This window comes from Protopterus annectens, chromosome 14.part0, assembly GCF_019279795.1.
Source record: "Protopterus annectens isolate FY-2018-M chromosome 14.part0, PAN1.0, whole genome shotgun sequence".
Classification (NCBI taxonomy): Eukaryota; Metazoa; Chordata; order Ceratodontiformes; family Protopteridae; genus Protopterus; species Protopterus annectens.
In genome coordinates, this window is record NC_056748.1 from 285,237,456 (window position 1) to 285,261,768 (window position 24,313).

The window sequence follows — 24,313 nt, forward strand, 5'->3', positions numbered from 1 at the left end:
TAATGGTTATCACTTCTTATCAAAATTTAATGGCTGTAATCCACCACCTTTTTACAGTAAAAAATCCTTTTCCCTAAACGTAAAGACACTGTAAATATATGCTGCAACCTCAACAACATACAGTCATGGAAAGGATATGTGGGCGATACCAGAGATGTTGTCTTTAACCTGACTTGTCGTCATTAACAGGCGATGGGTCCTGAAGTTCAACAGTTTAGCATTTCAGATTTTTTTAGTAATTTAGTTAATTCTGGGGCAACATGATTGCTAAGGCTTAACAGCAACTGGTTTACAGGTTCACTCCTTTAGAACTGGACCTAACAACTCCCTTAAACTCTCACAAACACACACGCTGCATAAAATCATGAAGATATGAACATAACTCACAACCTTCCATTCCCCCAAACTGGGTACACTACACATGCAAAATGTGACACAACTTCAACAAAAAATCTCACTGTATGGTTAATAATATGTCTTCATACTTGCGTAAAGTTCTTTTAATGAATTAATACGATTTGTTGATATTTACCATGGGTACTTATTTACACATCTTAGCAATGGATGTGTGACTAACCATTTCAAAGATCTGCACAGCGGAACATTTGATTTTTAAGGATTTAAAACAATGCACCGTTTCCTTAAGAAAGTATTACTTAAAACTTCACCAGCGGATGAGCAGTGTGGGCTTAGTATAATTGTACCTACCTAGGGAGCATACCTCTTAAACTCTTAGTATAAAAAAATCTGGACAAAACCAAAATAATGGGGGGGGGGGGGTGAAAGCCCCCAAAATAAGGACAAATTGTAAATATTGCTCTCATAAACTTGGAAAGTTGTTTTTGTGCTACCGTGCATTTTCTAAAGGATATGAACTCTGAAACTAGAAAAAAAATACATTATTTAGTGCATTCAATCCTATCCGATTTGCCATAAATAAATAAATTATATGAGGAACAGACCAAAAATATGAGGCAAAAAATCAGGACATTCTGCGAAAATTTGGACAGTTGAGAAGTATGCTATGCTAGGGAGTGTCAAATAATTTACTGTGCGTTTTTACCTGTCAGACATAGTATTAAAAGTCCATGAAAGGCTGTGTTGCAGCTCTATAACCTTAAAAAAGGTACCGCCAAGAAATAACTTCTAAACCATATGTGTTCACCACAAACGGGTAATTAGCGAAGCATATTTACATCTGAGACGTTCATAGTGAGTAAATAAGTACAATAATACACTTATGTATTGTGCTGCATTACTCGCAAATCAGTTTTATTGCAACGTTTACAAGTTTTTAGTCACATGGGAATATATTAATTAGTCTACATTTAATGTTTCCCCTGCTCCAGCTATTTGGAAAGCAACACCTTCATATAAGGCTTTTATTTTAGTGTGAGTGGTTTGGTGGATTTGTGTTTATAAAACGTATAGCAGTGTTTGCGTGTGTGTGTGAAGTAAAGGAATAATTGGGAGCCTAGTGCTGAATTTACCACTTGATTTGCAGAACGCCCCTAATTTTGTATCAATATTTGATCGGTGTTTCATAAAATTATTGATTTTCTTGTATATTACTAAGGCTTACAGCCACTCGATGGTAGACATTAGTTTCAGAATTCTTATTAATCAGAAAGTGAATGCATGCTGCTCTATTAGCTTTCTGCTGAAGTATATAAACTCAAAGTATGTATATATATATATATATATATATATATATATATATATATATATATATACATATATACATACATATACACACTACTGCGCATTATTTTCAACATGCTGATAAATCGTTTTTGTAGACGAACTCAAGCATTTAAAAATCTGATAAAGCGTGTGGTGTATGTGTGCGTCAGTTGGCGCTAGGTGATCGCCACTGTTACCGTGACACTCTGACCCCATCTGCAAAAACGGGAACAGTGGGTTGTGAATGAACACACACACTCACACAAGGGTGTAGGTCGGCACATGCTCTTTGTACTATACTAAGTACATTTTTTTTCTGAACATCACATCAACATAGATTTTTTTCAGATCATATTATGTCTACAACTGTCTAAATGAACACCTTTAACAACAGGTGCAATATTGCTAATCTAAAAAAACATCTTTAATAGTTTTAGCCTAAACCTTTTAGGGGGAACAGCTGAAATGTTACTTACATAGGATCTTACATTTATTAAGTGCTTGGAGGGCAAAATTTTGAGAAATGTGTCCTTTTTTAAGTGACAGTTTTGTGTGTGTGTGTGTGTGGGGGGGGGGCACTAAGAGCTTGGGAGTACAAAATGAAATATGCTTGCTACACCCCTGTAAGCACATAAACTATATGCATGTCTTTTTACCTGTTATTTTGTTGACTGGGTTAGTCCCACTACATTAGTGGCTATTTTTCAAGAGGACCCGAAATTTGTCCAGGGCACTGGGGAACTCACCCTATACTTATCGGTAGGTACCGTGGGATCTTTTACACCCACATGAGCTACCACCAACTCAGATGGGGCCTACCAACCCATACCTCTCAACTATGCAGATTTGTGCTTCATATTTTTGGTTAGTTCCCCATAAACATGTGTTTTCTAGCAAATCACTGAGTACTGAATTCATTTAATAACGATAGACATTTGAGTTTTAGACTTTATATCCTTCAGAAAAATGCATAAACCTTTTTATTCTAGCAACGTTCTTAGTTTATAAGAGCACTATTTAAAATGTGTCCCTATTTTGGGCCTTTGTCTAGCTTTCTATTGCTAAGAGGTTGAGAGGTATGTTCAGAAGGACGGCATATTTGTGTGCGTGTGTGTGTTCGGGAGGGGTGATTGCCTGCGGAGATATTTTTCTTCAACGCATGATCAAACCATTGGTTAATAAAGGTGATTTCATTCCTGGGAAGAGCCCATGACCCCTCTTTGGCTGACCTCATAAGACTTGTTTACAACCAGCTCAAAAGACTATTGTAACGTGTTTTCCACTTATGGTACTCTCCGAAGCACGTTTTTCTCCTCACAGTTCTGTGCATTTTGTGCTGCTGTTATTATTATTTGAAAAAAAAACTATTGGCATAAAACGTATTAACGCTGAAAATGAACTGAGCGCAATTTTCACTCTGTACAAAACTGAAGCACGTTTATATTGTACTCGAATTACTCACTTCCATTTAATAATGGAGCTGGGATCATCTGCAGCCTGATATTAAATGCTGCCCTTGCCACTAATATTCATTTACTAATACTGAATAAAACCCAGGTGTTCTGCTGAAATGAGGAACCAAGGATCATACAGAGTTGTATTACACTGAGGTCCGCCGTGCAACTAGCCGATTTCACATTTAATTCTAAATAAAGTATTTGCAGTTAATTTTCAAAAGTACTTCTTGCTTTCCAGTTTGCGTTTTTATGTGTGTGTGTGTGTGTGTGTGGGGGGGGGGGGGGGGGTTTGGAAGTGCTGCAGATGCTGGACAGGAGCTTGCAGATCGCCTTTTAACTGATATATATATATATATATATATATATATATATATATATGTGTGTGTGTGTGTGTGTGTGTGTGTATTTTGCTTATGCATGTATGTATTTCATACGATGTGATGATGAGGCAAGTAATACACACAGACAGTTAAACATTCGGATACAAATATAAATACTTACAGACCTTAAAAGTAATAGTATATACTGATGCACAAATAGTACCTCCGAGTCGCATATATTCCACACAGGTTTTCAGTTGATCTGGTAAGGTATTACTGCATTCTTAACAAAGCACTGCGTTTTTTTGTATTTTCTTTGGTTTCATTCCTTCCTTTTTTATAAAGATGCCCTCGGCTCAGTGGAGTGTCAACTTACATCATGTGCTTTTGACGTTCTTACTCTAAACCTATAGGGTTAGGACCTTTTAAAACATATTGTTCATTTATAACGCACTCCCCCATCCTCACTAAGCCCTTGCCAAACAGTGCCCAGGCAGCCTTGTCACCAAGTTGATCCTAGGATTAGGGGCTCTAGGAAATTGCCTCTTGTTTCTGTGGGGTCTCGCAATACATGGGAAAAACAGTAAGCCGAAAAGCTAGGCTCTGGTAAGAATTAGAATAGAATTTTATATCGCTACCCTACGGTGACCCTCTTTTGCACCCCCATCGAGGGTTGCGGGAGTCTCTCAGATAATACAACTTGACCAGGCCAGGAGTATTTCTCACCCACCGGCATTTATTTTTAACAATCACACTTCGGGATTTTCCATATTTAAGGACATTTTCGTTTTTGGTTACTGGACTCATCAACATCCTGTCTGCAGGGCTGTTTGGGCCAGAATGTCTGTTATTGGCTGGGCCGAAGCCCACGAAGAACCGTGTGTGTTGCAAGTTCTCAGAAAAGACAACACCAAATCTTCAGGTACTAAAAGAGAGGGACCCCCCCCTCTGAAACGTGTCTGCCTTACTTAATGTGTATAAATGCTATCAAAGTAATTTTTAAACATACTTTGAGTGTTAATTAAAATATATGTTTCCGGATATTATTGGTATTATATTCAAACTGGAGTTAAAACATAGACGCACACATCAGAAATACAGAAGTAGGTAATGAAATCAGAAAATATACATGCTTCAGAAAATGTTAAATTGCTAACAAACGACAACGGAGTTTGTGCTTTGTGTTTTCATAAACTTCAGAGATAAACATACAAATGCATTTACCTGTCTTCCCGGCCTTTTTATACTTGTGTTCGGTATGTCACTTTTTAGATGTCTGATAATGATATGCAAACTGGATAAGTCATTTGCATTTGTATTAGGTGCAGTACTGAAGCAGACACTGAGCCTGCATTTTTAAGTAGCATTTTATATTCTGTATGGACAAACCATTGTGATAAATGGATTACTAGAGGTTGTGAAATTTTATTTTTTCGAAAACAGTGATAAATATTTCTCCTTTCTGAAATCTTTATGACCTGAAATCATGATTTGTGTTAGTATTTAACTCGTGTGCGTGTGTGTAAGTAAAACGTGCACGTGATTGTTTTATTTCTTTTTAAATATGCTCATTTTTTCACTAGAAGGTATCGAGAAGGAATGCATCTGCAACTTATTGAGCTTAAATTATTGAAATCGCCTGTCGTTACTAAAACTAACACCTTGAGTTAATTATAAATTGGTGTATTTACTTTTTTAAGTCACGTGCTTACTGCATGTACGCTTCACCAATGATTATTGTTGTTTGCAAACAAAAATACATCTACATAATTCGTGCGAACAGGTCATCTGCACAGATAAGACAAACACAGTTTGCTTTAACACTGGTTTGTTGATTGTAAAGTGTGTGTGCGTGTGTGTGTGTGCGCGCATACTCTGTCGACTGGTAATCTGCATGACATAGAGTTCAATTTCTTCTTTGCTCAAGAATCAGGGGCAACGTAAAAAATAATAGAAGAACCAATGCCCTAATTCAGGGGTTATTTTAAATATTAATCTCACTTAACAAAGGTAACAACAGGCTTTGCATTAACATGTATTTTCTGAATAGGAAGTATGAAAGTGTAATATATGACACTACTGACTGACTGCAGTCCTCAGTGACTTAGCAGAAGATCAAAAGTGTTACAAGTGGCAGGGCAAAACATATGAGAAAAAAAAATCAGGGATGTTATGCCCATTCCTGTCAATTGTGCAGAATTTCGCAGAATGTCCAGATTTTGCCTCCTTATTTGCGCTATTACTCATAAACTTTGCTTTTTAGAGGACAAATCAACTAGGATCTAAAAACACTAAATAATTACTGACATTTGAGTTTAGATTTCATAGCTATCAGAAAGCCAGTGTTAATGAAAATATGTTATTCTAGCAATAAGCTTATAAGGGTACATTCATTTCAACCGCTTAGTGCAAGAAATCCGAAAAAAAAACAAGAATAATGGTAGAGGCAAAGGCCGAAAAATAGGGGCAGATTTAAATTATGCTCTTATAAGCTTAGAAAGTTGTTCAACTAACAGGATTAGTGTTAGCACACATTTTCAAAAGGATATGGAGTCATTATTGAGTGACTTCAGTGTTCAGTGAGTTGCCACAAAGCCAAACATTTTAAGAGAAACAGACCAAAAATATGAGGTAAAAGTCTAGACTTTTTTGCGAAAAGCTGGACAGTTAAGAATTATGTAACAGCAACATTTAAAACCCGTCCCCAATTTTGGGCTTTTGTACCCCCATATTATTTTTGACTTTGCCCAGAATTCTTGCGCTATAAGCAAAAAAAACTTTTTGGGATACAAAGTATTATAATCATGCAGCTAATCTACAACGATTTAGATAGTGTTAGAATTCTGGCCTTAGATTTACGTTTCCTTTGTCAAACTTTACCAACGTTCAGGATAAATTAGATCAGTTTATGGATATTTTACTTGTTAAATCAACGTGTGATTTGGTATTTATAGACAGGAACTGCTGCAAATAAATCTTGCTCCATCTGTGCCCACTTCGCGGCTTTTTGGACGTCAGTTACGATTTTAACGCTTATACTTGGGGAAAAGTATGATGGGTATTTGTATAATTTAAACAATTCAACAAAAGACCACTGAAAAAAGAATATGTTACCTGAAAATAGGCACAAAAACATTTTGTTAGTTTTCAGTACATTCGCATGGAAAGGTTTTCCAAAAGAGATAATACAAAAGTTGTGTGTGTGTGTGTGTGTGTGTGTGGGGGGGGGGGGGGGGGGGCAAAAAGTGCAGACAGAAAGATGCAAACATTCCTCATAAGAATAAAGTAGCTATTGGGCTGTAGCAACTAGTGTAAAAATGTAGTTACACTATTTCTCACATCTACTGTTACGGGCGGTTATGTTTCCTATTTGTTGTTTTCGCTAATAATCCTGTGCTGGGCAGTTGTGTCCTAGTCTAGAAAAAGTAATTAACATCTTCTTTGGATTGAAAGAAAGATGCAAACATTCATCATAAGAATAAAGTAGCTATTGGGCTGTAGCAACTAGTGTAAAAATGTAGTTACACTATTTCTCACATCTACTGTTACGGGCGGTTATATTTCCTATTTGTTGTTTTCGCTAATAATCCTGTGCTGGGCAGTTGTGTCCTAGTCTAGAAAAAGTAATTAACATCTTCTTTGGATTGAAAACAAAACACTCTTTTAAGCATTGCATGCATTATGTTAAACGAAACACCTTAATAGGAGATTAGGTAATATAAAGAAAATACAAACTAGAGAGTCTTAATTGTGCAATACATCGCAAAGAGAAAAAATACAAGCAAGTACATTGTACTTGATGAGAATATAAAGTTCAGCTTGGAGACACTGTTTATAGAAGAGAGTCGATTTTTTTTTTCAGTGTCACTTATCACGTCGCCATCCTTTCCAAGTTGGAGTAACGGGTTGAAAACCAACATATTGCATCCATGCGGCAGTTTTGGGCGAGTTATTCTTTCTTGGCAATTGATCTTTAAGTGGGTATAAAGACATCTAAGAAGTATTACACCCTGACAGTATCTCCAAAAAGGGTCCCGAGTTTTCCCATTTCTAAGAAAATATGTGTTGGATCTTCGGTAGTCGGAAAAAAGGGTAACCCAAACACATAAAACGCAGTGCCAGTCGGCTATGGTTCATGCTCAGCGCCATGGTGTTGACCCTCAAACTTTAGCAATGCTTCTCCTAAATTTACATACTTTTTTCATGAAGTCAAACTGGATTATAGGTATGTACTTTGTTAAATAAATAACACAAGCCTATGCAAATGTTTTCTGTCATTAACTAAGTTCTTCTGTTGCGTAAGAACAAGAACCTTCTCTTTCGGCCCTCTGCTATGATTTTTTGAAGGCCATTGATAATCATTTTAGTGCTTGGAGGTTGGGAAGTATGCACGAAATCCCTGTATACATTTTAGCATTCTGTCTATGACATAAGAATTACACCTGTCTGGTTTTGTAGACCCCAACTCCACCGCTCCCGCGACCCGGAACTGGATATAGTGTATAAAGGTGGCGGCGAAGAATGAATGAATGTGTGAAAGGAATGTGCCTGTATGTGTGGTATGGATAATTGGAACACTGATGGAAGCACCATTAGACAATAAGATGCTGGTGACCAGGAGCCCTTTGAAAACAGTTGTGTATTGTTCAGAGTCACAGACTGTGTTTTTTTAGATTTTTGCTTTTAAAACTTCAGTTGTGATTTTGATTTTTGACTTGATACTCTTATTATCAAACGCCCTTTCACATAAGTGCAGTATAGTTTCTAGCAGGGTAGAGTGAGATCTCAACAACTATGACGAACAAAACCTTTCCTAGCAATGTCGGGCACCAGCACCGCCATTTTCAGTGTGGTCACTTTGGAGCGGAAACTGCAGTTTTTAAATTATTTAAGTGTCAACACACCTTTCTTTCTGTGAGTTAAAATATTATTGTTCTCTGAGATACTTGTTTCAGTTTGCCTAACTGGGACTGGGCTCCAGTATACTGAATATACATATACCTTTTGTGAATGTTAGTAACATCACTACTTGACTTTATACAATACTTAAAAAAATGATGTTATCTGATTTGTGTCTGTACTGTGATCTCTGTTTTGTTTTCAGACACTGAGAAGTCGCAGCAAAACCACACAGATGACTCCAATCCAGAAGATGGTTCCCTAAAGAAGAAACAGAGGAGGCAGAGAACTCACTTTACTAGTCAACAGCTTCAAGAACTGGAAGCTACTTTTCAGAGGAATAGATATCCGGATATGAGCACCAGAGAGGAGATAGCCGTTTGGACCAATCTCACTGAGGCCCGAGTCAGGGTATGTTTTAATACTTTAGTTAATGTTCACTTCTATTAAATGGACTTGAGATACTTTTACATGTTAAACTCTGCCGATAAGAAATAATTATTAGATGACCAATGATAATGCCATATTAATTAGTTAATTATACACAAATGCACTCTATAAGCACTTACAAAAGTGCATGGATCGTGCTATCCCAAACAGAACCAAGACGCTATCCTCCAAAAAAGGAAGCCAGTCTGGTGGTTCCCTGCTATAAACAAACTCTACAACAGAAGGAAGAATCTGTTGCAAAAGAGAGTAAAATCCCATGAGTGGAGGAGCTCCCTGGTCAGCCTCAGTAAGAAGCTGAGATCCCTTATAAGATCCTCCAAAGCTAGTTACAAAAACAAAATCTCCACTGATTCTAAGGGCAACCACAAAGCATTCTATAGCTATGTCAAGAATCTCAATGGCAATACCCAGATCTGCTCTGAGTTAAAGCATAACGGCATGAAAATTACAGAACCAACTGATATTGCCAACATATTGGCAGATAGGTTCAGTGCTAACTTTACCCCCCTCTCACCCCCTAAAGGGCCCATATCTATACAGGAAGAATGCAGAGTCCCTGTAATCACAACTACACAGGTAAAAGCTGCACTCTCTAAAGCCAAAAACACAGCATCCATGGGACCGGACAACATCCTAGGCTGCGTTTTACATGAACTTAAGCACCATGTTAGATCATAGCCTCACATCAGGCTTTGTGCCCATTGAATGGCCTACAGCAACAGTTATCCCACTCCACAAAGGGAGAGCCACCACTGATCCCGGGAACTATCACCCTATTAGCCTGATGAGCCTGGTCTGCAAGGCCATGGAACGTATCATCATGGAACTCATAAACAAAGATGTTGGTAACCTCCAAACTCTGGACCCCACCCAGTTCGGGTTTGTTAAAGGCAAATCATGCCTCCTGAACCTGATCGACTTCTTTAAGGCAGTCACCAAAGCCGTAGATGAGGGTAAGGTGGTTCACACAGCCTAGTTTGACCTTGCCAAGGCTTTCAACACCATCCCCCATTCTGGAATTATAGCTAAACTCACTAAACTAGGTATAAATCCCTACATCACAAGATGGGTTGCCAACTGGCTCACTGACAGAACCCACACTGTAAAAGTTGCAGACTCCAAATCTGACTTCAAACCAGTCACAAGTGGAGTACCACAGGGTTCATTCCTGGGACCTCTCCTGTTTGGTATCTACCTCTCTGATGTACAGGCTAACACAGAAGGCCTTTGGCTAATGAAGTTCACAGATGACTTCAAACTAGGAGCCATAGTCGAGTCCCCAAATGATGTGGACATCCTACAGAAGAGCCTCACTGAGATAGATGCCTGGTGTCAGAGCCATGGCCTCAAGCCCAATGCCAAAAAGTACATTGTCATCCCCTTTGGTAAAAAACTCTGCACCCATGAACTACCACATAGGTGGCAGTATACTTAATGCCGAATGTGTGATAAGAGACCTTGGGACCCAGGTGGACAGTAGTCTCGCCTTTGATAATCACATTGCCACAGTAGTCGGGAAATCCTTCTACATGTCACACCTCATCACAAAAGGGTTCTCATCCAGGAAAAAAGAGATCATTGTTCCCCTCTACTCGACGCTCATTATACCCATTATAGAGTACCGTGCCCCTTTTGGAATGTACCTCACAAGACATCTGCAGCAGCTGGAAAGGCCACAGAAGTACCTCACAAAGAGGATTACTGGCCTCAAACAGATGCCCTACACTGACCGGCTCAAAAAAATCCAGCTTTACTCCATAGCATATCACCTACTCTGAGGTGATCTCTGCCTAACATATAAAGCTATGTCAAACCTAGAGCTGTTGGACATGCTACACCTAAAGAAATCCCAGTCCCTCTGAGGTACATGCTTTAAGGACCTAAAACTTGTCACCACAATAAACAGGACATGCTGGAGGGATAGATTCCTGTCCCAGAGACTTCCCATACTCTGGAACAAGCTACCCATCTATGTCAAGCAAAGTACCTCAATAGCACTCTTCATGAAAATTCTTGATGAGTGGATGGGAAATAGGAAATACACTCCAGGGATCACTTCTGTGGCTCTCCTCAACAGGGGCACAGGAAAATAACTTTCTTGGGTGGCGTAAGCCAGAGAACCTTGGGCTGATATCCTAGTACCTACCTATGAACCTATGAAATGACACTCCAATAACCACTGCACTACCTTATATCTGTACTTTGAATCTAGACTCTGGTTTTATCAAACTAATTACAAATTAAGGATAATGTATGATCCTACTAACCCTGGACCTCTCAACGGTGGGTGGCTTGTCATTCCTTATGCTGCTCACTGTTGTGGCCTCCCAAATTTACTTGAATACATATTGACTATGGCAAGGAATACACATGCCCATGAAGTGAAGGAATGGTCATCCTCTTGATCTGCATTTTACATGAGAGGGTCCTGATGTGAGTTAGTTTACTTCTCATGGCCCTTTCATTCACCCATATAAGCTCACCATCAAATGTTAAAGGATACATTTTTTAAAATGTCTTGGACCAGATACAGCAGTACGTCCCATCAGTGAGTCATACCACTAAAACTGCTCAAGTTATGAACCCAAATCTAGGGTAACCACTGGACATGAGACCAGTTTAATTCTTGTTTTCAGTATCTACTGACCAACTCTGAATTGGCACAGGACTCAGAACAGTTTGTGCTAACTTAAATGGCATGCAGAATAAAATTGACTCTCTTTATGTTTGATTAGACTTCTACTTTAGGGTGGCTAAATCCCAGCCTTAAGCTAGATATGGATGAATGCTATAATCCTTTATAGATCTACTTTGTACAATCTTAAACAGACTGTATGGTAGTGGCTTCAAGTACGGCTAGCCTTCTCTATTAATAGCTATTCCTACCCTGAGAAGCAGACAGTACTCCAGTCATTTGTCATTTAGGCTGTCTATACCTTCATCAATATGCTCATACCTTATTTCTGCATCCTCTCCTGATTTGCTTCTCTGACAGAGAGAATGATATTCTCCTAATATGAGCTGCCAGTTAATAATTATTTCCAGATTTTGGAATATATTTAATACCATTCCCCCATTTTTGTGCAATCTGTGGAGAAAAGCAGAGAGCCAACAAGGTACATATTATCTTTTTTTTTTATAAGATTTAAGCTAGTGGTGGAGACATGCACTTTGTAAATGTGCCTCCTGCATTTAGTAGGCCAAAAGGTGGGCTTGAAAATTTTAAAATACTGATTTCTTGTGAATTGTGAGATGAGATTGGCGGATGAAAATATGAACATAAGACATATTTTTGTTTACTATACTTATGTATACTTTTCTCTGTTTAAAGCATATTTATTTTGTATTTTCCTTGTGTAAGTTTAAGGCTTCTTTTTATTGACATAATTTTAGTTGCAAACATTATTCATCACAAACCATGTTGACATAATTGTAGTTGCAAACATTATACATTACTTATAATCTATCCAGAATTCCCATTTTTTCCTATGTAATTCACTCCTACCCTTTTCTAAAGATCCCAATTCCAGTCTGAGTTATCAGTGGGAAAATAAAGGCACAGAAACAAACTTGCCTTTCTCTACCTTTACAAAATCCCTCATGTAGGGTTGCCACCTTTTCAAATGGCTAAAGTGGGGCATTTTTGGTACAAGCATCAGCTTTTACAGGCCGACACATACCCATGGCTAGTACAAATGATATAACTTAACTTTTGTGCCTAAATAAAAGCTTATTCTTGTAGCATTTTAGTTGCTTATTCTGTTTCTTATAACATTTAGGTATTTCAGATACAGAATAACTGTTTTATGCAACTATTACATAAAATATAGGAAATAATTTTGTCCTAAAATCTCAGGACATTTGCCATTTTTACAATTTTTTTGTCAAGACACAACTGCCCAAAGAGGGACTGTCCCTCGCAATGTGAGACAGGTGGTAACCCTACACTCATGGCTTTGATATCTGGATTTGGCCCAAGGAAGTTATGTTTTTTATGTGAATAACAAAAATCTTGAATAAGAACATGTCCCTTTTGAGAGAGTGGGACAGATGCTATTGCCTTTTTTCCCCTCTGTTTTCTGTAGGAGATCCCAGACCAGAGCATAAGCATAATGTCTAGGTTTTCTTAATGTGCCCAAAATACAAATCCAAACATTTTAGTTATGAATCCAAAGTCTAGTTTTTAAGTCCCATCCTGTACCGAATATTCTGCTGAATAGCTGAATATTTGAGCTGTTTGGTTAGCTGCTATATACCTACATCAACTTTATTACAAGCTGAGATAAGTGCAAACTTGCAGTGTTATAAGATAGTACTGCATTTTATTTTTCTGTTTATTTATTTGTTTAATTGAATATTGTGTTAAAGATAGTACTGCATTTTATTTTTTTGTGTATTTATTTGCTTCACTGAATATTGTGATCTCTCTCTCTCTCTCTGCAGTAAGTGGGGATTATTATTTTCACTTCATTGATATTCAGTGTTGAACTCAGCTTAGAGGGTTTCTCTGTGCTTATAAGTCATAGTCACTTGTCTCTGAATTTATTTCTGCTGAATAGCTGAATATTTGAGCTGTTTGGTTTGCTGTTATATACTTACATCAACTTTATTACAAGCTGAGATGAGTACAAACTTGCAGTGTTATAAGATAAGACTGCATTTTTTTCTGTTTATTTGTTTCATTGAATATTGTGTTAAAGATAGTACTGCATTTTATTTTTCTGTGTATTTATTTGCTTCACTGAATATTGTGATCTCTCTATCTCTCTGCAGCTAGTTTCCCTCCCTCCTGGTTCTTGTTGTGGTATTAATCTTGGTGGCTTTGGAATTGGCCACCCCTCCTGTTACTTTGTGTTTGAATACTCCTCCTGGGTCCATCTCATTTGCTCACTCATGAAGCAAATCCAGATAAACAGACTCTTGTAAAACAAACAGAAACAGGCTCCGAACCAGTGGATAAAAACTCCAAATAATTTATTTAAAAGTGAATCGCTTTTCGTCTTCCGTCTTAGGAAGACTTCTTCAGACAAAAGAGAAAATTCCTTCTACACAATTTAAAAGCAAAAAGGTGCCAAAACAGCGGAATACACATAACATACAGCTGCCCGTCAATTAAACACTCAAGACCATAATGATATTGTTAAAGCTATACTAGTTTAACAACACTTCCGTCAATACTGATTTTAGTCCTTACAAAGCTCCGTTCCTAAAATTCATGACATCGGAACACTTTACATACACTAGGTGTCCCCATGCGTACAATATAACAAAGAAAATATTTCTTAAGTGCAATACAAGCATTTATGTAAGAATATATATATATATATATATATATCTATATATATATATATATATATATATATATATATATATATATATATATCTATATATATGTAAAAAATGCATGCTTACTTTAAATACAAAGTGTATCACCACAAAGGCACAATCAGTAGCCAAAGTTTGTTGAATATGTGCGCTCTTCTTTCAGTTGTTAAAGACAGTCCTTTTAATCACTGTTTCTATCTTCATTATTGACGGAACACCATACATTAAAAGGTGTCTCCGTGCATAAAGATGTAACTGAGGACTGCTTTAGTTAATTGAAAAGCGAGTTCCAGCATAAAAATAAAAATATGTATAATTTATACTTCAAATACTGAACATTATTTCAAACATATGACGTACTTACTTTGAATGCGGACTGTCCTCACAAACAAAGAAATGACAATGACCTCTGTTGATTTGAAATATGTATCAATTCTAAAGCCAGTACTTATAATCCACCTATCTGCCCCACCTTATCTTTGTTTGAACATATGTGTGAGTTCGACTTGAGGACTCTGTGTATGAGTGTAAAGAAAAACAGCATTAAGAACATCTCTGAAAATGAAGCTGAAGCTTTGAAGTCAGTTAGAACTTTACCAGTTTGTTTTTTGAGACTGGATAAAGGTGGTGGACTAGTGATTATTTACAAGGAGGAATATGATAAAAAAATGTCTGATATATTAGATAGTAAGATCTATGTTAGATCTAGCCTTCATGAGATGAATATTGCTTAAAAAAACATTTTTTCCTTTTTTAGGGATTTATTGATCGAAGGGTTAATCAGTGTTGACATTTATAACTATTTAGTGGTTTCAAAACCAAGAACACCTAATTTATTTGGTTTACCCAAGCTTCATAAAAATGTTGAAAACCCTCCTATGAGGGCTTTGGTAAATGCTAGGTCTTCCATTACGTATGCCTGTTCTAAGTACGTTGATGAGTTATTGAAGAAGTATGTGTCCAAAGAAGATCAGATATGTAAAGACTCTTGGGCATTTTTGAAAAATCTAGATAGATTTGAAAGCGCTTCACTTTTAAATAAACCATTTGGAGTTCTTACCCACTCATTTGCTCACTCAGCTAAGTACAGTGAGATCATATTTTGATTTCAGACACCTCACCAGTCCCACCTCTTCAGCTCTATCCCAGTTCTATCCCAGTCTAGTGTCATTAGCTCATTCTACCTAATACAGAGAGAACATTTGAGTAGGTCAACCCACTTAGGCCCTTAACCTTGAATTCTCTTCTGTTTCTCCTTTCTCCCTTTCCACTTTACTTTGTTTTCTGACTGAGTATGTTTCTCAGTTGATAAATATATTTTTTGGCACTTTGTAACTGTTCAGGGTTATATTAAACAATAATTGAATTCACTTCTGAATATAGTTTGAATAAATTTCTTTAATATTGCTACACACTCAAGTGTGTTAACTTGCACTGCACTTGAATTGTTTTTAGTGCTGTTTCAGCTGCTTTTCTGTAACAAAAAAAAAAAAAAAACAATTCTAAGCTTGTTTCCTGCCTTTCCTGTAACTAGTCTAGTCCAGTTACAGATTTGCTGTATCCAGGACTGTTTGTAAGCGTCTGAGCCCCCCCAAGCCTTTCTGTGTTGGAGGGAAGCGTTCTAGCTTATCAATGGGAGTGGTAAGCACTAGGTAGCCTATTTACCACAAGAGTGGTTTCTGGCTCAGAAATTGTAGTTTATTGAACGTTTGAGCACTTTTTCCATCTCTTTCAACTTTCTGGTTTAAAAGCCCGCATTTGCACTTGTTTCCCAACCTTCCTATAACTAGTCTAGTCCAGATGCAGATTTGCTGTATCCAAGACAGTTTGTAAGCTTCTGAGCCCCCCCAAGCCTCTCTGTGTCGGTGGGAAGCCTTCTAGTTTGTCAGTGGGAGTGGTAAGCACTAGGTAACCTATCTACCATAAGAAGACTGGTTTCTGGCCCAGAAGTAGTAGTTTATTGGCTGTTTGGGCAGTTTCTTTTCATCTCCTTCAACTTTCTGGTCTAAAAGCCTGCATTTGTGCTTTTCCCACCTTTCCTGTATCCAGTACTGTATGCAAGCTTCTGAGTCCCCCAAGCCTTTCTGTGTTGGAGGGAAGCCTTCTAGCTTATCAGTGGGAGTGGTAAGCACTAGGTAGCCTATCTACCACAAGAGGAGTGGTTTCTGGCCCAGAAATTGTTGTTTATTGGCTGTTTGAGCAATCTTTTCCATCTCCTTCAACTTTCTGGCTTAAAAGCCCTCATTTGTGCTTGTTTCCCACCTTTCCTATAACTAATCTAGTCCAGATACAGATTTGCTGTATCCAAGACTGTTTGTAAGCTTATGAGCCCCCCAAGCCTCTCTGTGTCGGAGGGAAGCCTTCTAGCTTGTTAATGGGAGTGGTAAGCACTAGGTAGCCTATCTACCATAAGAGGAGCGGTTTCTTTTCCAGAAATTGTAGTTTATTGGCCGTTTGGGCAGTTTTTTCCATCCCCTTCAACTTTCTGGTCTAAAAGCCTGTGTTTGCACTTTTCCCACCTTTCCTGTAACTAGTCTAGTCCAGATACAGATTTGCTGTATTCAGGACTGTATGTAAGCTTCTGAGCCCTCCAAGCTTTTCTGTGTTGGAGGGAAACCTTCTAGCTTATCACTGGGAGTGGTAAGCACTAGGTAGCCTATCTACCACAAGAAGAGTGGCTTCTGGCTCAGTATTTGTAGTTTATTGGCCTTTTGGGCAGTTTTTCAATCTCTTTCAACTTTCTGGTCTAAAAGCCCGCATTGCACTTGTTTCCCACCTTTCCTGTAAATAGTCTAGTCCAGATAAAGATTTGCTGTATCCAGGATTGTTTGTAAGCTTCTGAGAGGTGCCAAAGTCTGCTCTTCAATTTTACCTTAGATCTGCTAGTTTTCTCCTCTCCTGCACTTTTACTAGCTTATTAGCCTAGCACTTTACCATACCAGATTTCTTGTAGCAATTATTGTAGCACACAAAAGTGCTACCAGCACTAAAATGTTCTGCAAGGAAACAGCTCCAGTACTTATTATTAATGGCCACCCCTCCAGGCATGTCTAAAGGTCAGTTCCCTGTGCTTTCTCCTGTTAATCTGGTGAACTTGGGCATCCAGAGGCAATGTAGCAACTGCCTCATGTACACCGACAACCCTCTCCTTTTACCTCCTAACACTCAGACTTGCGAGAGATGCACTTATGTACCCAAATTGGAAGCCAAGCACTCTCCAGCCAAGACCGGAATAGCTGGTCAGGAAGAGAAGGTTAACACTTGCACCACACCACATGGAACACATAGCCCTCCAGAACACACACCAGCACTGCCTTCACATAAAAACACAAACCACACACCCACCTTCACGGAGGCTCTCAATAAAAATTTACCCAAACAGCAGAGACCTCCAAGGCAGAAATGCACTCAACCACCACAACACAACAATAATCATGAGACACATAACTCTCCTAAACAGTGTGCCACTCAACCAAAGCCGCTGAGGCAAAACAGCATGCCCAGCACAGTAGTCATAGGTGACTCGATAGTGAGACACACTGATGTCCCATTCACTAGGTTAAATAAAGAGAAAGTAACAGTCAGCTGCCTGTCAGGTGCCAGGATCTGCCATATAACGCATGCACTCAGGTCCCTCAACAACAGGTACAAATATGACTCTGTCATTGTACATGTGGGTGTGAATGACCTGAGACGTAGCCCCCTGGACTACATGAAAAGAGACATGGAGGAGTTCTCGGATTATGTAGCCTAGGTGGGTATGACCCTAGCCTTGAGCAGCATCCTACCATCACCCAGAATGATACCACAGTACAAGCAGAAAATGATTGATTTCAACAATTGGCTAAGTTTCTCGTGTCATTCTAAGGGGATCCAGTATCTGTCTGCTTGGGATGACATGATTGACAGACCTCAATGCTTTGCCAGAGATGGCCTGCATCTGTCACCCCTGGGCTTCTGGATACTGGCCAAGGCTCTTGCCACCCCTATAGTGCCTTTTTAGTTGGTGTTCCAAAGACCAAATTACTACCATAACAACTACAAACAAATGTAATCTGAGGGTCATGCTGCTCAATGCTAGAAGTCTAAATCTCAAAATGCACTCGCTCAAAGCTCTCCTTAAAATGGAGAACATCGACATTTGTGCTGTAACAGAGACCTGGTTCAGGGCAGCAGAAAGCATCCCTGCAATACCAGGCTATATCTCATTCCACACATTTTGACCACAGAACTTGGACCAAAGCTCCAAAGATGGTGGTATTTCCATATTCATAAAAGATGTGCACACCTCCAGATGGTAGCCCAACATAATGCATCAGAGATACTTCAGGTGCAGCTAACATTGGGTAAGACAGCGATTCAGGTTGTAGCCTGTTATAGGTCCCAACTATGTCCCAATACCCTCACTCCACATACCTAAGCACCCTGGAGAATATTAGGGTCCATCCTAACACACTCATACTGGGCGACTTCAACTACCCCTCCATTAACTGGGAAAACTACTCATGTACCAATACACTTGCCCAACATTTTCTGGGATTCATTATTTCCAATGCCCTGCACCAGCTTGTTCTTACCCCCACTAGAGGTAGCAACATCCTTGATCTGGTCATTACTAACATGGGCGACCATTGCTCTACACCAATAGTCAGCTCCTCCCTGGTTAGATCTGACCACAAACTAATCACCTTGGAAATCCACATCCCTCCCACCCCACCCCCCTGCAAAGGTAAGTAACCACCATGAAAAAGTTCTCCAAAGCTAACTTTGGGCTCCTAAGAACAGAGGTGGCTAACTTCATGGCACCCATGCAAATGGAGAATAGTTGCATGACCGTGGAATCATACACTAATGCACTGTACGAACACATACACAAATGCATGGATCTCACCATACCCAATAGAACCAAGGTGCACTCCTCCAAAAAAGGAAACCAATCTGGTGGTCCCCTGCCATAAACAAACTCTACAACAGAAGGAGGAAACTGATGCAGAATAAGGTGAAGTCCCAAGACTGGAAAAACTCCCTTATCAGCCTCAACAAAAAGTTGAGATCCCTCATCAAATCCTCTAAAGCTAGCTATAAAAGCAGAATTGCAGCAGATAGTAAAGACAACCACAAGGCCTTTTATAGTTATATAAAGGCATCCTTGGCAATACCCAGATTTGCTCTGAGCTAGTGCACAATGGTACCTCCTATACTAGGGTTACCACCTGTCCCACTTTGCGAGGGACAGTCCCTCTTTGGGCAGTTGTGTCCTGCAAAAAATGTGAAAAAATGGCAAATGTCCTGAGATTTTAGGACAAAATTATTTTCTATATTTTATATAATAGTTGCATAAAACGGTTATTCTGTATCTGAAACACCTAAATGTTATAAGAAACAGAATAAGGAATTAAAATGCTACAAGAATAAACTTTTATTCAGGCAAAAAACTGAAGTTCTGTCCTTTGTACTGGCCATGGGTATGTTTTCCCTGCAAAATCTGATGTTTGTAGCACAAATGTCCCACTTTGGGCATTTGGAAAGGTGGCAACCCTATCCTATACTGAGCCAATAGATATTGCCAGTATAATGGCTGACAGATTTAGTGCCAACATCCCCCCCCAAAGGACCAATCACAATACCAGTAGATTACTAGGCACCCAGAATTACTGCTGCACAGGTTAAAACAGCACTGTCCAAGGCCAATAATACAGCTTCCATGGGACCTGACAATATCCCTGGCTGTGTTCTACATGAACTACAGAGTGAATTGGCGCTTCACCTGTGTGTCCTGTTCAATCACAGCCTCACCTCAGGCTTTGTCCCTACTGAATGGCACACTGCTATAGTCTTCCCTCTCCACAAGGCAGGAGCGATTACAGACCCTGGGAACTATCGCCCCATTAGCCTGACAAGCCTGATATGCAAAGCTATGGAATGCATCATTATGGACCTAATAAACAAGGTTATAGGGAATCTCCAAACTCTGGATCCCACACAGTTTGGTTTTGTGAAGGGTAGATCATGCCTGCTCAACTTGGTCGACGACTTTGAGTCAGTCACCAGAGCTTGGATGAAGGCAAGGTGGTTCATACAGCCTACCTTGATCTGGTCAAGGCCATTGATACCATTCCCCACTCAGGAATCATAGGAAAAAGTCACTAAGCTAGGCATCAACCCCTATATCACTAGGTGGGTTGCAAACTGGTTCACAGATAGAACCCACAATGTGAAAGTAGCTGATTCCAAGTTAGACTGCTGACCAGTCACGAGTGGAGTCCTACAGGGATCGGTCCTGGCTCCTCTCCTGTTTGGTATCAACTTCTCAGAAGTCCAGTCCAACACAAAGGGACTCTGGCTGACAAAGTTTGCAGATGATTGCAAGTTGGGAGCCATTATTAACTCCCCAAGTGATGTTGACATCATACAGAAAGGCCTCACTGAGTCCAACAACTGGTGTCAGAAACATGGCATTAAGCTCAGTGCCAAAAAATGTGTTGTCATCCCCTTTGGGAAAAACCCAGTTCCTATGAACTACCACATTGATGGTAGTCCACTGAATACAGAAGGCGTTATAAGAGATCTGGGAACACAGGTTGACAGCAACCTCTTTTTTGACCACCACACTACCACTGTGGTTAGAAAGTCCTTCTTTGTGGCATTTCTCATTACTAAGGGTTTTGCATCCAGGAAGAAAGAGGTCATTGTTTCCCTCTACGTTTCCCTCATTAGGCCAATCATCGAGTACAATGCCCCATTTGGCATGTACCTCACTAGACACCTAAAACAACCGGAGAAGCCGCAAAAGTACCTCGCAAATAGGATCCTAGTCCTTAAACACTTGTCCTATATGGACAGACTAAAAAAGACTCCCAACTATTGTCTGTCTCATATCGCCTACTTAGACGAGATCTCTGCTTGGCTTATAAAGCCACGTCTGACCCAGCTCTGTTAGAAATGCTACATCTAAAGAAATCCCAATCCCTCCACACCACACACTCCAGAGACCTCAACCTCATTACCACAATCAACGGAACGTGCTGGAGGGACAGACTTATAACCCAGAGACTGCCCATGCTATGGAATAGACTTCCCATACATGTCAAACAGAGCACCTCACTGACTCTCTTCAAGAGAGATCTTGATGAGTGGATGGGAAATAGAAAATTCACCCCAGGGATCCCTCCAGTGGCTTTACTCGACAGAGGCACTGGAAACTAAGGTCAGGTGGCACAATGCCAGGGTAATCCTATGGGCAAGCCTTGTAAAGGCACCAGGGCCATTAGCCTAGTACACACCTATGAAACTATGAAAATGCATATAAAATTAAATGATTTTCCTGATGATTCAGGAGATCATTCATAATCTCAAAAAAAAAAAAAGCCATTTAGGACAACTACAATAAATTTAGACGTTCTTTATGGGTACACTACTGCTCCATGAAAGGAGATTCTCTGAGCCTCAACTCTCCAGGACTTGATTACCCAACAATGCCAGCATTTCCATTGAAAAGTATTGTTGGGGATCATGCAGACACTAAGTGCTGTTTCTGGGTGTTTGCCCCCTTCCCCCTTGTAGTGCAGCCATGGAGTTGATTATATTAGTTAGGGGTGTGTGTGGGAGGGCTCCTGTTTTCGGAAAGTTATTTTCAGCTAGTTGTCTTTTGGGAAGTAGGGGCTTAAGAGATTGTGATTCATCTACTCATAGTGGAAGCATTCTTTATTTTTATTGAATTTTCTGTAGTGTAATACTATGCATTTACTATAATAATAACTATGTAATAGTAATAATCCTACCTCCCATATAAACCTCCATGGCTTTACTCAACTCATAAACAGTCCTACTAGAATAAATAAAACCAACAAAAATGATACCATCTTAGACTGGATTCTTACTAATACTCCTCAGCAAACCTACCAATCAGGTACTCTCCCAGATAATCTAAGCGACCACTCACCTACTTATGTCATTAGGCATAAAACCAACCTAATTTTACATACCATATACAGAACACTACGTTCAAAAAAGCATTTTAACTCTGAAGATTTTCTAGTTGAATTATTACAATGTAATTGGTCCCCACTAAAATATATCCCTCTTAATGAAGCGGTAGAATACTTTAATTCAACATTCTTATCTATCCTTGACCATTATGCTCCTAATCGCACTATTAGAACCAAAGCTAAAGCAGCAGCCTGGCTGATCAACAATACTAGGCAAAAAATCATCCTCAGAAACAAATCGTGGACCAAATGGCGTACCACGAAGAATCCAACTGACCACCAAAACTTCAGAGAACTTAGAAATAGTATAAAAAAAGCCATCCTAATAGACAAAAAGAATTATTACCTTCAATTACAACAAACCTCCAAAAAGGAACCAAAAAAATTTTGGTCCAGTATTAATAATCTTTTATCCCCAGGTCAATCCATAACACCTAACCCTCAGGACTGTAACCCAGAGAACCCCATACAAACAGCCAATGACTTTAATTCCTTCTTCACTAATAATATTCAAACTCTTGCTAGTCATCTAACACCCGACACCTCCAAGCTACTCTCACCTACTTTAAATCTACCTCCTTCATTTCACTTACAACCTGTATCTACCTCCTTTATCTTATCACTGCTCCAAAAACTAAAACCTACCACCCCCTCTGCAGATAAACTTCCTGCAGAATTCTTGCAAATAGGAGCCAAAGCCATTGCCTATCCCATCTCTATTCTGATAAATAGATCCATAAAGGAAGGACTTTTTCCCTCTATCTGGAAGATATCACACATCATCCCTCTACACAAAGGAGGTAAGTCAAATGACTTCTCTAACTTTCGTCCCATAGTACTCCTATCACCTATAGCTAAAATCATGGAAAAATGTATCCATAAGCAACTTCTTAATCACCTTCTGCACAACAACCTACTTGCTAACTGTCAGCATGGATTCAGACCTTCCCACAGTACTACCACAGCTCTACTCTCCTTTACCAACTCAACTATAACCGTAATAATAATAATCTATCATCATCAGTCTTCATTGACTTATCTAAAACTTTCGACATGGTTAACCATAAACTTCTTCTGCACATACTAAAATCTCTCTCACTTGACCTTCCTTCCTTAACTTGGTTCATATCTTACCTAGAAAACCGGCAATAGGCAGTTCTCTGGAAAAATGCACTATCCAATCTCCTCCCCATCTCTTTAGGTGTACCACAAGGCTCTATCTTAGGCCCCCTTCTATTTTCCATGTTTATTAATGACCTCCAGTCAGCTATCCCATATACCACCTGTATACAATATGCAGACAATTCTACTATTATCTGCACTGCTAAGTCTCAAACTGAACTACAGTTAATAACCCAAAAAGCTTTTACCACTGTTGAACAATGGTTCTCCGATCGTTGCCTACTATTCAACCCCAAGAAAACAAAACTGCTATTATTTTTACCATCCCGTAGATCTACCCCACTAAACCTCACTCTTACTTCCACTGATAGTACTCTCATCTCACCAGTTTCAACTACTAAACCTTTAGGAATAACTATTGACAATAATCTCAACTTTGAGACTCACATCAACAACACAATAAAAATAGTTAATAAAAAAATTGGATCCCTTTACAGAATTAAACCCTTCCTCACACCCGAAGCAAGGACAACCTTAGCCAGATCTCACCTTATCTCTACTCTTCTATATGCTTCCCCCATATACACAAATCTCTCCAAAAACAACCTCAAGAAACTAACAATATCTTGCCATAACATTGCTCGATTTGCAGCAGGATCCCCATTTAGAACTCACCACTGCCTCAACCTAAGAAAACTAGGTTGACTTGAACTTCAGAACCAACTCATACTTCAACAGCTCTTAATAGCTCACAAGATCCTATACCAGCCAACTAAAACACCTATACTCTCTGACCTCATTTCACCATACAATAATCTGAAGCATCTACACTCTTCCAATAAACTACTGATTAATTTAACCAAACCCAATAACTCTGCAGGTGACTGTCTCTTTTCCAATTCTGTTGGAAAAATGTGGAACAAATTACCCTCTGATATCTTAACTTTGTCTTCTCTCCCACGTTTTAAAAAACAGCTGAAAATTCATCTTAATAAACACTGGCTGTGCTCCTGCACCTACCCAGCTTAACTCTGCTTCTACCTCTTTAACCTTTCTTTCCCTATAATTC

The 24,313-nt window shown here is 39.1% G+C and overlaps 1 protein-coding gene across 3 annotated transcripts in view; it reads left to right on the forward strand.

Annotated features, from left to right (window-relative positions):
- The window catches only part of LOC122788953 (pituitary homeobox 3), a 517,519-nt gene that overhangs the window by 450,933 nt on the left and 42,273 nt on the right, over positions 1 to 24,313 (forward strand). For 2 of the 3 annotated variants that reach the window (XM_044056002.1, XM_044056001.1), the window contains exon 3: positions 8,565 to 8,770. In XM_044056002.1, the coding sequence (XP_043911937.1) occupies positions 8,565 to 8,770 (206 nt within the window). Of the gene's footprint in view, positions 1 to 3,957; positions 4,383 to 8,564; positions 8,771 to 24,313 lie in introns of those variants that run through there. The other variant, XM_044056003.1, reaches the window with a different exon arrangement.